Genomic DNA, 15,618 nt, shown 5'->3' on the forward strand with positions numbered 1-15,618 from the left:
AAAAAAAAAAAAAAAAAAAAGGATAAACTCCTTTAATAACAAAGTAATTCACCGAGGAATTAAGAAAATTTAAATAAAGAAAATTTAGTAGTATAATCTGAGTATCCCTCATCTGAAAATTTTAGATTTGAAATGGTTCAGAGCCCCCAAATTTTTTGAGCCCAAATTCCATAACAGGTTTCAGTCAAAATGTAAGCACACTAAACCTGGGTGTGTGGCTTAGTGATAGCATGTGAGGGAACCTTGTCTTCAGTCCTTAGTACCACAAAAACAAAACACAGTTATACTAAAAATACTGCATAAAATTGCCATCTATGTGTATAAAGTATATGTGAAACTTAAATAAATTTCTTGTTTAGATATGAGTCCTGTCCCCCAAATATTATATATATTACATCTGAAATCTGAAATCCTTCTGTGCTAAGTATTTTGGATATTAGATACTCAAACTGTAATTAAAAAACCTTCAAAGTTAGTCTATAGAAGTTAACATTTAACATCTATGTCAAACGTTTAACATAGAAATAATAGCAATTTTAAACTTTTTGTTGTTGTTGTTATAGAATAAGGAACATTTTCTGGTTCATTCTTTGAGGCCAGCATGCTCCTGTTAATAGTACCAGAACAGCATGTTATTGGGGGGTGGGGATGGGAGTAGACCTGCCTATGCTAAGTACTCTGAGTTAATCAGTACCCAATGTATACATGAATCAGAAGTTTACATCTCTGTTCAGATATTATGCCCTTCAAAAAGTGTACCTAGTAGCATACAGACTTATCCCAGGAATTTGAAGCAAATTAATCATATTGTTGAAAATGCCATATTAATTAAATGTGTGTATGCACAGTAGAATACTATTTAGCCATAAAAACAATGCAGCCTTGTCATTTGCAATATCAAGGATGTAACTGGAGACAATTTTAAATAAAGCTCAGAAACACTAATACCATATGATCTCATTTATGCGTGGAATCTTAAAAAATTGGGCTCCTAGAAGTTGAGAGTAGAATGATGATTAACAGAGAGTTTGCTGAGTGCATAGTACTCTAAGTTATAGTTAGATAGGAGTAAGGAATTCTAGCATGCTGCCTCAGGGGAGCTGATCCAAGGTACAGTCTACTCTGGTGCCAAGTGCCAGCTAGTGAAAAGGCAGGATCTTCAGTAGGAGAAGCAGAGCAGCGAGGCTTGGTACCATATGTGTAACAAATTTCAGCTTGTTTAATGCAGTTGATTGTGAGCTAGTTTGAGAGAAAGTGTATCTTAAAGGTGTGCCATAAATCATAGATCACAGAACATTAACATGTAATTTTGTCAGTTTCATTGGCATTGCGAGATAGGGCAGCTTTAGATTCCAGCTTTTTAAGAAACATCATCATGAGAGATGGAACTCAGATTTGTGTTTGTGATTGTATGACCAAGCTTTGCAATGGATATCAGCCAGTTCTCACATGAACATAGTGCATCATTCAAGATCCAACGTTGAGGTGAAGTTGATTGTGTTTTTGACCTTGAAGGAATTATGGGAGCTAGGCTGATATCCAGGACTACTACAGAGAACTCTGAATGCTCTCAGGGCCTACTTCAGCATTGAAGAAACTGTGTAAATAGAAAACAGCAAGAGAAATGGGTAGTTTCATCCTCTTACGATAATGATTGATACCATTTATGGCATTTTCTGTAAGTTAAGAACATTATGCTGTGCCCTCATACAAATTATTCACTGGATCTTGCACTGTACAACTTCTGGCTTTTCACCCAAGTCAAAATGATCACGAAAGGTAAACTTTTTTTTTTTGAGTACTGGGTCCTTGTGTTTGCAAGGCAGGCCACTGAACTGCTGAGCTAAATCCCCGGCCCAAGGTAAACAGTTTGAACTGATTCAGGACATCAGGGCATCCAAGACAGTGCAACTAAACATGCTAATAAAAGAGAACTTTCAGAACTGTTTCAGAAAATGGCAAGAACGATGGGCTAAGTGTGTTTGAAGGGAAGAGGGATAGTTTCAGGGGGCTTAATGGGAGCATCTTTTATTTTTCAGTAATTTTTACTATTAGTAAAATTGTAAAAAGCATTTGTTATATTTTTGGTAACAATTATGTACTGCCTACTTCAAAAAGCTGGATTTTGAAAGTTTTCACCATAGACAAATAATGTTTGAGGAGATGGATGTGTTTAAGTGGATTCAGACATTATACAGCATATACATGTATCAAAGCATCATATGGCATTAATATGTAAACTTTCTGTATCTACTTATCACTGAAAATATATTTAATAAAAGGTTAACCAATGGGGGAAAAACAGATACAGCTTTATTAGTTTGTATTGTATAGTTTATATTTACTTTTGGTTCTGGGGATTGAGTCCAGGTCTTCTTTCATGCTGAACATGCTCTCTACAGATACTGTTTTAAATATCCAGATAGATCTACCAAAAAAATCTCATTCTCAGAAATGTGGCCCTTTGTAAGCTATGTTCATTTTGTATGGAAATTTGATAAGTGTGTTATTTCTTGGGTCAGTTTCTGATGGTGGAAAACCTAGCACGCTGCAGCAGCAGGCTGTCTTTATCATTGAAAGTTCTGTTGTTAGGTTTTTTTCTTAATGTAGGAGTTGTTTTTTCTAAACCAAAACCTCAGTGTTCAGGTTTAATTGCAGTGTTGGCACTTTATGATAAATAAGAGGGTTTTGAATTGCAGTTTGGGTACTCAGTCTCTAAAAGTTTCCCCATCACTAATTTAAGAACTGTGATTTGAAAACAAAAACTAAAAGCAAAATCAGGAAACTTCTATAAGAAAACTGAACATCTTAATGACCTTGGATGACATCAAAATGAACCAACAACTGGGAAAGACTCTGTAGGCAGTTTTAATGCATATCACTGTAGCACAGAGATAAATTTCATTTTAGTTTTTGAGACAACATCTGACTATATGTTGTTGAGGCTGGACTAGAACCTCTGAGTTTGAGAGTATCAACCTCCTGAGTAAACTAGGCTTACAAGTGTGTGGTACCACACTCACCTCAGGATACACAAATTTTAAGCCAGTGAATTAAGTGGGGGAAATTGGTGATTTGACCAGTTGGTAAACTGGCACTTAGAATTCAAGTTAGGAAAAATGACAAAAAGTGGGAGTAAGTTTTAGTTCTGTGGAATGACATCATTTTCACATTCATTTAAAAAAAATTACATGTGCTTTGTAGTTCAGGCTGGCCTTGAACTCACCATGAGTTTGCGGCCAACCAGGGCTACATAGTGAGTTCCAGGTCAGTCTTAACTATATAGCAAGACCTGTCTCAAACAAAACAAAACAAAAAAATTATGATGAACATTGTAACTTGAGGCACATAACATCTCTTAACAATTATGATAGGAAAATATAATACTTTTACATCTATTATTTATATTTTGCTGCTTTAGTGCTGTGGCACTAAATTGGTACTGACAGGAAAAATATATTTTGACTTTTTTATTTTGAAAAATTTTTATGTCCTTAATTTTTATTGATATTTAAAATATGTATTAAAGATATTCCATCCACATATGCAGTCATTTTTATTTTTGCCTTTTGTTTTTTTATCTTCCAGGAATGCTGTTAGTCACAACAGATACCCTTGGCCATGACTTTCATGTCTTCCAAATTCTGACCCATCCTTGGTCCTCATCACAAAGTGCTATCCACCATCTATACACTCTTCACAGGGGTGAAACCGAAGCCAAAGTAAGTTAATTTTTCAAAAGGTTGATTTCTTTGTATAATATGATATCTAATCTGGTTGTTTATTTATATCACATTGGAACTCAGTGTTTGTCAGAAAGTATTGTTCTCTGACAGTGGGTTAGATTAAATTTTAAAAATGTCTCATTTGACCCCATAAATATATAAACAATAGATTAACTATTTAAATAGATTAAATAGAATTTATAATTAAAATTTAGTGATTTTTGTTAAAACAGTAGCTCATTTTTCTTCCCAAACTAATACTGTTTCTTGATCCAGAGAAAACTTCTTCTATTCAACTAAGTATCTCTGCAAACTTAACATTTTTATTTTATACATACACACATACACACGCACATTCACACGCATGCACACATGTTTACATATATGCACACATTTAATGTTCACATACATGTACACACATACACATTCATGCATATATGTATACACATATGCACACATTCACAAATGCACAAAAATCAGTTTTATAATAGATATGGGCATATAGATACACCATCAGGAATTCACATGACTGTTGATTTTTTTGTATGTATGTGTGTTTGTTTTTGAGACAAGGTCTTGCTTTGTAGTTCAGGCTGGCCTTGAACTCACTTTGTAGTTCAGGCTGTCCTCAGCCTCCTGAGTGGTGGGATTACAGGTGTGCGCCACTACACCCAGCCTCAATGGCTATTGAAACCTGGTTGTGTACATTTCTTTTTCCAGCACTTCATTTAGTGACATCACTTTAGTAGTGTAAAATCACCTGTGGTGGGTATATTTAATCAGGAAAATTGACAAACACTGCAAGTCAGGGCTGGGCTGTTTTTTCCCCAGAGAGCCAGTTTTCTAAAAACATTCATTCTTTTATTGATTGATTGATTGATTGGTACTGGGGATTGAACTCGGGACCTTGTGCTTGTGAGGCAAGCGGTGGAACCACTGAGCTAAATCCCTGGCCCTAAAGAAATTATTTTTTGTGGGGGGTATCAGGGATCGAACTCGGGACCTTGCACTTGCAAGGCGGGTGGCAGAAGCATTGAGCTAAATCCCCAGCCTGCCACTTTTTATTTATCTATACACACAATTGCACAAACATGCATCCCCCCACATTTTCCTGAGTAATATACTATGCTCCATGTTAAATGATTTAAGTATATTTTTGTTTAAATGTGTACTATTTTTACTATCACATTGTCCAGATACTGTACATTATCTTAATAGCCTAAAATCCCAAATAGCTTGTTTCACAGAGCTATTTTTGATGTATTTACAGTACACCACCGTCTGTTTGTCACTCTAGGTGATAGCCTGCTGACCCTGTACTATTTATCGGATTGTCCATCCTTTCTCAACAGTCTAAGTACTGTTTCTCTTCAGTTTCCACCAAGCAAATGACTGTACTAAAATGAAACATTTTAATACTTTATATAGAAATCAGTGAGTTCAAAATGATACATAATAAAAAAATTGGGTAGCTTGTTACTATTCTGAATATTGATAAAGTATCTACCATTTATCCTACCTTTCTTCTAGCAAGTTAGTAATACAACCACATGGTTAATGAGAGTACATTTTTCTGTTGATTTCCAGCATAATAAAATAAATAGAAAATAACTGTTTTCAGTTATGGATCTAGTCAATAATCATGTGTGTTAGGTTTTAGCTGATGAATCTTAGCCTTACTCTGGTGGAACAATCATACATTATGTGCTTACCAACATGATGTAATAGGGTATGCACATCATCATTATTCTTGGCCAGCCCTTTACATATATTGAATTCAGCTTCTGAATATAATTAGCACTCTACAGAAAATACATAAATGTGTGACAAGTTAAACAACAGCATCAGAATGCAAGTAGTCATTACTAAAATTCAGGAAGTTCTACAGTATAAATGTGATCTAGGTGGTGGCTCATGCCCACAATTCCAGTACTTGAGAGGCTGGGGCAGGAGGATTGCCCCAAGTTCAAGACTAGCCTGAACTACATAGGGAGACCTCTTCTCAACCCTCAACCCCCAAAAGTGACCTAGTTTCTTTAGCTAGTAATTGTAATGGGAAAATAAAAGTTGGTTTAGGAGATATTGGAAAATATTATCCAAGTGCAAAGTGTAGACTTCATTTGCATCCTTTCTCACACAAACCCAGATTTAAAAGATATTTTCATATAAATGGTTATATATGTATTTATTTATTTTGTAACAGGATTAAACCCAGGTCCCTGAGCTACATTCCCAGCCCTTTTATTATTATTTTTATTTTGAGACAGCTTTTTGCTAAATTGCTCAGGATGACCTTGAAAATCATCCTCATGCCTCAGCCTCCCACAGTGCTGAGAGATTTTTTTTTGTCTTATTAAATAATTAAATAATTTTAGGGGGCCAGGGATTTAGCTCAGTGGTGCTGCCACCTGTCTTGCAAGAGCAAGGTCCTGTTTGATCCCCCCGGTACCCTAAAACAAAGAATTTTAAATCTTTATCTTTTAGTGAAACAGTATTGTAAGTTACACAAAGATAATCTGGAATTTGTAAAATAATCTAGCAGTAGTGGAGGTTAGATGAGGTAATACAACAGATGACAGATGAAAAAAGAAGGATGGTCCTGTTGATTACAAGAGATGTATAAAACACATCATATGAATGGAATTTGTGAACTTTGTACCCTAAGTTAAACAGAAAATGAAGAGAAATTTTTGAAACACTTGGAAAATATTACCTAAGATCTAGGTCTTATATGATATTTATTAAGTATTATTAACCTGCTGTGTGAGTAATTATATTGTAGTTATGTTTTAAAAAAAATCTTTATATGTTAGGCATACAACCTGAAATATTAACAGGTCAAATCATATGATATTGTTCATTTGTGCTAAAATTTTCTGTCAAAAAAGTGACATAGATTCATAAGATTAACAATGTGTTGATAATTATTGAAGAGTAGTGATGTTCATATAATGGGATACATTGTCCTATTTTGTAGATGTTTGGAAATGTCTCTAAAAGAATGTAAAAATAAAACCCTTTAACACCATTATGCAGTTTTATTTATTTTAGTTTCATAGTATGATTTACCTTTCATTTTCTAGCATTTTCTTAGCTATTGTCTTCAGGCTAACTTTTTAGAGTTATATAAGAATCGTGGAGCTTTTTTGGGGGGAAGGCACTGAAATTATATTTTTATAGTTAGAAGTGACATTCCTATATTATAGAAGTTTTTCATGTAGGAATTACTACATTTTAGAATTAGTCATTTTGTAGTATAGCTAAACTATTAATTATTTCATTCCAAATGTCTATTTTCTTACTTTGGTAGACTCTTATGAGATCAGCTAGTGTTTTTTTAGTGAATTTTCTTTGTAGAATGTTTTATGAAAAAAATCACAATTTTTGACTTTTTTCATTTGGTTTTTCTTTTACCACTTGGCTAGACACTATATCATTTGTGCAGTTGTAATAGTGATTCCTTTATCTTTTATTTTCTTTTTCTTGTGCTCCCCTTCACTCCCCAGTACTGGGGATCGAACTCAGGACCTTGCGCTTGTGAGGCAGGTGTAGCACCACTGAGCTAAATTCCTGGCCCTTGTTTTCTTTTTGTTGCATTATTTTGCTCTAATTTTAGCATATTCTTTTTGATTTTACAATAATATATAAAACTTTTGAAAATATATATTTTATTTTTAAATGTAAGTTTTATGCAATTTTGCATAGACTATTATATATTATATATAGTTATATATTATATTATTATGTATATTATATATTATATATAAATGCATATATATTATAATTTGCTAAGATGAATAAAATTGATTTCTCTGAGATTTCTGGTTAGAAGTGTATCATTTACACTTAGATACTGATTTATGTTAAGAATTTCACTGTATATATCCTCTCCTTACCTAGTAGAATCAATACTTTTTAAAGTTCCAGTTATCTTTTGCTTCATTAAAGTTCTTGTTTGTATTTTTGAGGGCTGTTTGTCTCTTTTAAATAATACTGGGATTTCTTTTAAAAAATAAAATATTCCTTGGATTCTCACGTTCTTAAGCTCTTCCACAGATCCAGACAGATCCTTTCTTTCCGGAATCTAAATCATTTAAAAGTTGGCTGTCAAAATTGTTATCCTTCAAGTTTGAACATGCAGTTACTACAAGTGATAAACCATAAAATAATCATCAAAATACAAATCCATAAATTTCAGCCACCTGATATTCATACCCCATTTAAGTTTCACCATTTGTCCCAGTAACCAGCAAAAGGATCTATTTCAGGAAACTTTGTTGTCATATTCTTCATTATGGAGTTGTGCATCATTTGTTTGCCATTTATGATTTCAGTAATTTTAGAGATTGTAGCCTATGTGCTGTGTAGAATATGCCTCAGTATTTATCTGGTATTTTCTCATAACTAGACTTAGGCTATTTGGCAAGAATGTCAGAGCGGCATTACTGTTCTCATTGCATCCCATCAGATCGCCTATGATTTCGACTTCTCTCTTTGTAAAATTTTCAGCTCATAGATTTCTACTTGTTAAGATATATTCTACGTGTTTAATACCGTTAATTTTCTTCCTCAGAATGTCCCAAATCTGACCAGTGGGAACTTACTAAGGGGGCATCTGTATCTTTTGACATATCTCAATCACTTGTGGAACATTCCTCACTTCAAGTCACAACTAAGTTGCTTAATGTTTAGTTATAATTCATTTTTGTTTCTTTTTATGGAAGTTTTAAATTAGATGAGCATTTGAGGTAAAGATTTACTATTTTCTTTCTTTAGTCTTTATTAAGCCCTGTCCTATCTGCTCTGTTGTTGGTATACTCTACCTCACCTGTAACCATTTAATCTCCCTTCCTTCCTTCCTTCCTTTCTTCTTCCCCTTCCCCTTCCCCGTCCTCCTTTCCCCTTTCCCCTTCCCCTTTCCTTTCCTCCTTGCCCTTGCCCTTCCTTTGAGACAGGGTCTTGCTATGTAGTTCAGGCTGGCCTTGCACTCACTACGTAGTACAAACTTGTGGCCATCCTCCTGCCTCAGCCTCCTGAGTGCTGGGATTACAGGAATGCATCACCATGCCCAGCTGTTTGAATATTTTAAACATTTACTATCTGTTTTTGATATTTGGTTTTTGTTAGCATTGTATACCATTTCATATATTTGCAAGTTTATTCTGGAAATAGAGATCTTGCTTAACTTTCTTGACATCCCTCATCTTTAGGACAGTGCCTTGCATATCTTCAGTATACTAGTTTATTTCTGCCAGTGATATTCATATTTTACAGGTAGGCAAAACAGACTGAATGTATTAAAACGATTTTGGTTTAGGACACATGCTGTAATTTGGAATTTCTAAACAGCAGGTATCAAGATATAAGGACCTCATTTTGTGTCCATAAAATTAATTTTTATAAAATTCTACATAAAATTATTTTGATGTGATAAAATTTAACACTGATCATTAAATATGTACAACACATGATCATGTAGCCATCTTCAAATTCTTCAAAAATCATATTATTCTGAATTCTTCCAAGAAGTCTGAGGGTACTTTAATCAGGCAAAGGGAAAAAGTATGTGGATTTAATTATGTTGAATTAAGTTGTTTTGTGGTATTTGACTTGGGATATCCTCTGCATCTGACAGTAATTTTCTTCATAAAGCACATATGCAGCAAGAAAATTAGACCTTGTTTGGAAAGAACATATAAATCTTTTTTTTTTCTTCTTCTCATACTAGGGACTGAACCCTGTGCTGACACACTGAGCTCCTCTCCCACCCTGTATTTTATGATTTTGAGACCAGGACTGGCTAAATTTTCCAGACTGGGTTCAAACTTGGGGTCCTTTTTCCTCAGTTTTCCAGTGCTGCAATTACAAGCCTGCATCACCATGCCTGGCTATTACACCTAAATCTAAAGGGTATTTTACTGAGGTAGACTCTTTTTTCCAAGTATTTTTCCACGTTTATTTGTTGCTACAAAGAAAGATTTAAATAGATGGCAGTGACATAGTTTGACATAAAACCAGAATTTGTCATTAGCTGAACTTTTAAATTAGAAGTATGAAATTACCATAATTTGAACAATATTATTGAGTTATAAAGCTGCATCACAGTTCTCTAGGAGCATTCCACAAAATGCTGATGTTAATGAAGAATATTTAAATATTAAATTTTTAATTTGTATTAACCTAATTATCACCAGTTCTCCCAATACTGTAATGGCAGTGGTTGAGTTCTAAAATAGACCCTCCTCCTCCTCCATAGAAATTGTTCCACAAGTTCAACAAGTTCGCAGTGGTAAAAGCTTTTGTGAGGCTTAGCAAGTTTGCACATACCTCTCAAAACGTGTGGTAACACTCTCTGAGATGTTACTAGCCTTGTGAATTCACCCTACATTCACTATCAGCACATAGAGTCACTGCAGCTGTGATGTGGTTTGGCCCCTGGCGATGAGGAGGCGTTATACCAGCAGGGGTGTTACACAGCCTCGCACAGTTGGACCCACTTCTTGGGTTTCATGGACAGAGTCTGCCTGTCGCGTGCCCTGGCAGCTCATGTCTGGCCCTGGTTAGACCCCAAAGCTGAACGTGTGAAACAGAGCTCAAACTGCCTCAAAGCACAGAGCAAGAATTGGCCATGTGAGGATCTAAGTCACTATAGCTAATCTGTAAGTCCAAGAAAAAAGATGCTCTTGTTTCTGTCACCGAGTTTGGGGCATTGTTGAAGGAAGAGCTAATATAATAACCTCCAAATCATTGTTCGGTAGGTGGCTGCCACCTACATGTGAAGCAGCTGTGTACTTAGCATTTTTGAGAATTCTGGAGCGCTTGGTACCTCCCTAACACATTTCACATGGGTAGACTTTTCACTTTTGTATTTAACATGCTAATTTCGGTAAATAGTAAAAATGATCTTGAAACATTTGTACATCAGATAGTAGTACCTGACCACATGAGAGTGGTCCTGCGAAACAGTACATTAGTCCCGTTAATTGTCAAGGTTAAAGGAAGGATTTTTTTTTTTTTTTTTTTTTTTTTTTTGATAGCAGGGATTGAACTTGGAACCTTGTGCTTGCAAGGCAGGCTGTGGCACCACTGAGCTAAATCCCTGGCCCTGTTTGTTTAGGATTGTCACTATTTGATGGTTGTTTGAGATAAAACCAAAATTTTTTATTGTGAATAGGTTACAAATACTGAGTAGTTATGCCTATAACATATTCAAATTTAGCTGGACATAGTATTTTTTTTTTGGTACATACTATTTTTAAAACCTGACAAACTTTTGCATGGCTTATCGTCATGTATTTAAAATTTTTTTTTCAAAACCATTATTTTTATTGGTGTAATTGATATTGTAAAATTCATTTGTTTCTTTTTCTTCCTTTTTTTTTTTTTTTTGTGAACAGAGTCTCAGTATATAGCTCAGGGTGGCCTCAAACTTATGGCAATCCTCCTGTCTCTGCTTCCTGGGATGCTGGGATTACAGGTGTGCACCACCATACCTAAACTGAAAACTCATTTTTAAGTGTACATTTCAGAAATTTTTAATATGTTCTCATAGTGAAGCAAACCACAGATAGTATCTGATTTCACAAAGTATTCGTATCCCTTAAAGTAAACCCCTCACCCATTTACAGCCAGTCTCTTTCCTGTTTTTCCAGCTTCCCTCTATACTTGGATGCTGATTAATGATTATATAACCAAAGGAAGCTAATTACTTTTTCTGCCTTACTCATCTATATAGTGGGGCCTATACCTGGTTCATAGGGTTTATTGATCATAAGTATTAGATATAAAATATTTAGCAAAGCACCCACCACAGTGAGTGCCAATTAAAGGATCAGTGTCATTACCTACACTTTTGGCAAGTGTAGAGTAAAAGGAGATTTATTTACTTTCCTCCTTTTCTTCCTGTTTCACGTTATCAATTATACCATTTGAACCCCCTTGAAATAACCTTTAAACAGTACTTGTTCTAGACACTTTGTAGCAGCTTTGAAAGATGGGTAGTTTTGAGAGGTGGGAAGCAAGAGGAGGACTGTGAAAGAGTTTGCAGTCTATGGGACAGGAAACAGTAGCCCAAGTAGAACCTTGTAATGTCTCCAGGTTAATGAGGTGATATTGAGTCCAGGGAGACCAAGATTATAGATTCTGAAGACAGAGTAGAAAACACATGAGACCTGCAAAGACAGTGAATGCTTTAAACCACAGGATGTAGGTCAATATGTAAAAACCAACTGAACTTCCACATACAAAAACAATTGATTGTTTAAAAGTTTCAAAAAAATACAAACTGCTAACATTACTATATGTAGGACTCATACACTAAAAGCTAGAAAATACCACTTGAAAGTAAGTAAGTGTGGAAGTTGAGCTGTTTTCTTGTGCTGGAATACATGATGCAGTTTTGATGTCAGTTCTCCAAATTGATCTGTAAATTCAGTGTACTCACTATCAGAATCCCAACACATTTTTTTCCCCATAGAAATTATCTAACTCTAGCATTGATTTGAAAATACAAAAGACTTACAATAAGCAAAATAACCTGAAAAACGAGAACAAAGTAGAATAGATGTCATTACCTAATAGCAAAATTTATTAAGTGTACATTAATCAGTACAGAGCTGGGTGTGGTGGCGCACACCTGTAATCCCAGCACTCAGGAGGCTGAGGAAGGAGGATCACTGTGACTTCCAGACCAGCCTGGGCTACATAGTGATTCCAGGTCAATCTCAACTACATAGAGAGACTCTGTCTCAAAAAACCAGAAAAAAAAAAAAATCAGTACAGACTCCAAGAACTTTTTCATACATCGGACAGTTGATTTTTGACAAAGCTGCCTAGATGCAAAGTAAAGAAAGGTTAGTTTTTTCAACAAATTAATTCACATTAATTATACACTTAAATGTAATAATTACAGCTAGAGGGCCAGGGATTTAGCTCTGGTGCTGCCGCCTGCCTCGCAAGCACAAGGTCCTGAGTTCGATGCCTGGTAACAAAAAACAAAACAAAAGACAAAACAAAACTTACAGCTATAAAACTTCTATGAGGAAACATAGGCCGAAGCTTTGTCCCATCTGTTATGAATACATTATTTAGAATGTGATGCTAATAGCAAAATCCATGAAAGAAAACCTGATAACTATAGCTCATCAAAATTAAACATATCTGCTCTTTGAAAGAAACCATTAAGAGAAACAAAAGACGCAAGTTGTTTTGTATGCACAATTCCTTTTAAGAACTCAGTTGTTAGTGAAGGAAACGGATTTCTCATATATCAGAAGTTGCTTTTGGAAATGTAAAATGTTATAGTCACTCTGGAAGATAGGTTGGTGTTTCCAAATCTTAATATAAACTTTCCATAGAACCCAGCAATATTAGTCCTAGGTATAATGCCCACAAATTTAAAACTCACGTCATTAGAGATGTATCCACAATTGCTTGGTATTTCTTTCCCTGTGGTTACTGTAACAACTTGCCATGAACTTGTGACTTAAAATATTAGAAGTTTACTCTCAAAGACATTTAAAATCAAACTGTAAACAAGGCTATGCTCTGTTTGGACTTCCTTTCATCTATTCTTTTCGTGTTCTGGTCCCTTGGAGGTTCTATGGAAAACTCTTTTGTTTGCCACTTCCAACTTCTGGAGATTGTCAGCATCCCTTGGCTTATAGCCACATCACTTAGTCCCTGTCTTTGTGGTCACGTTGTGTCCTTCTCCTTCTATGTTTCCTATAAGGGCACATGTGATTGCTTTCAGTAGTAACCCAGAGCATCCAGTATATGTTCCTTGTCTTATGACTCTATTACACATGCACGTTTGCTGAAGAGCCAGTCCTGTAGAGGATGTGGCTGTGTCTTTTTAGGGACTACCCAATTCCCTTTACTTCATTCCATATTCTCTAGGATGTGTGTTTTTGCCTTGTGTGAAGTACCTTTACCCTATACCTATAAAAATCTGAACCAATCACAGCATGTCAAAATGTCTTGAAAACATCACCTCAGAATCTCCAGTCTCTTTGACTAAATCATCCAACTAACCATCCATGAGCTAACCTAAAGCAAACTTTTATTTCCCTCTGTGGACTTGTGTGAAATTACAAGAGTTTATCTGCTACTGAAATGTATCAGGACATGCATAAGACAGACATTCTACCTTATTAAAAGGAAATGAAAGAGAATACATGAGTCATAGTAACAAAGAAGTTCAGAATCCAGCAGGGCAAATGCCAGGGAGTTTCAAGCCTTGATCTTCCTTTGTGGCTGGAGGCTCTGCCAAATTGGACTGTAACTCCATTTTCTTGGCCTACTGCTCTCCCCACCTTTGCCTTTGCACACGACTTGGGCCTTTATGGCCACGTATAAGCCCTTGTACTCATCCATCCATTTTATTTAACAAAGCATCTACATACAGTACCTAAGTGACTGGGCATAGTTGTTTGCCTATCCAGGATTAAAGTGGGACTGATAGCTTCCATTACTCTCCTGTGCTGATTGCTTCTTACTTCAGTCAGGCTTCTGTTGTTAGGGCTAGAAAGCTACCACAGCCCAGTGGATAGCATTATGTTTCTGTTTATCTAAGTTGCCAGTGAATCAGGCCTAGGTATTTAATGGGAGCTGTGTGAATAGAGGGCCTGTGGAGTCTGTGTTATTGTTTCAGGCTGTGGAGTAGGAGAAGATGGCGTAAATCCCAAGATGCCAGGCAGGCTGCACTTTGGAATATGCCATTTTAGTTTCTTTTGCAGTTCTTGTTAGGCCTTTCCCGCCTTGTTCATTCATCCCAAAGTGGCTCTGGAAAGTCAGAGACTTCTATGGGATAGTTGTTCAGTTAGGATTAGAGCATAGCAGGTTAGGAGCTGCCTTCTCTGAAAAAGGGAGTGTACTTGGTTGCTTCATCAGGCAGGTGGCGATGTTGTACTTGGATAATACCTCTCAGTACTTAGGCAGCTATTAAGGTTTACCTAAACATTGCCTCCTGGAATTCTGTGTTGTTTCTGGTGTCAGACATGGGAGGGAACTGGAATCCTAGTAGGTGGTCTGTTGTGAACTTGTCCCACTGTCATCTCAGTATAGATGGCCAATCAGTATAGATATCCTCTGACACAAGCATTTAAATTTAAGTACAAGCAGGTAAGCAGTTCCTACTCATGCGTACATCAGCAGAAGTTACATAAATTCATGAATTGAACTAAGGCACTTACTCTTTTATGCCCTAATCTAGCATATTTTTCCTCCTGTGAAAATGTGGAATAGTGTTTTCAGTGAGAGCATTGTCACTTGTTCCTGTGACAGCTGGGCATTCAGCGACATTATTCTTTATCTAGGTTGTATGGAATACAACAAGTCAAACTTGTGACTATGGTAGGGCCCCCTTGGAACTTTGGCCTTTTTTCTCACTGGGCCCAGGGCTGGGGATTTAGCTCAGTGCCGCTGTGCTGCACCTGCCTCACAAGTGCAAGATCCTGAGTTGAATCCAAAAAAAAAAAAAGATTTTCACTTGGCCCTTAGCTCCATGATTAGTGTACCTGTGTTGATGCCACTTCCCTGCCACGAGCAGTGTGCTGACTTGCCAGCTTCCACTTCATGTCCAGGTACAGCAAGACATTTATTCTTTCTGTCTGCTCAGCCCCCTCTTTTATCATTTTCCCCAACAATGACCACAAAGATAATCCTGTAGTCTTTGTCATTTCTGGCAACCTCTCATTGTCATTCCAGTGAACATCAGGGAGAGCAAGAGACAGGTCCTTAAGAACTTCTGATATGTGCTATTAGCAAAACCTCACGTTCACTTTGGCGGGGGGGCAGTTTTGAGACAGGGTCTCACTATGTAGTTGAGACTGACCTGGAACTTACTCTGTAGCCCAGGCTGGTCTCAAACTCACAGCAATTCTCCTGCCTCAGC

General features: G+C 36.2%; 1 protein-coding gene across 9 annotated transcripts in view; it reads left to right on the plus strand.

Annotated features, from left to right (window-relative positions):
- The window catches only part of Bcas3 (BCAS3 microtubule associated cell migration factor), a 530,094-nt gene that overhangs the window by 170,562 nt on the left and 343,914 nt on the right, over positions 1–15,618 (plus strand). For all 9 annotated transcript variants that reach the window (XM_010626745.2, XM_010626749.2, XM_010626748.2 and 6 more), the window contains exon 14: positions 3,589–3,722. In XM_010626745.2, coding sequence (XP_010625047.1) covers positions 3,589–3,722 — 134 coding nt within the window. The remainder of the gene's footprint in view (positions 1–3,588; positions 3,723–15,618) is intronic.

The sequence above is a fragment of the Fukomys damarensis genome, unplaced genomic scaffold (genome assembly GCF_012274545.1).
Source record: "Fukomys damarensis isolate Sample0158 unplaced genomic scaffold, DMR_v1.0_HiC HiC_scaffold_13, whole genome shotgun sequence".
NCBI classification, from domain to species: domain Eukaryota; kingdom Metazoa; phylum Chordata; class Mammalia; order Rodentia; family Bathyergidae; genus Fukomys; species Fukomys damarensis.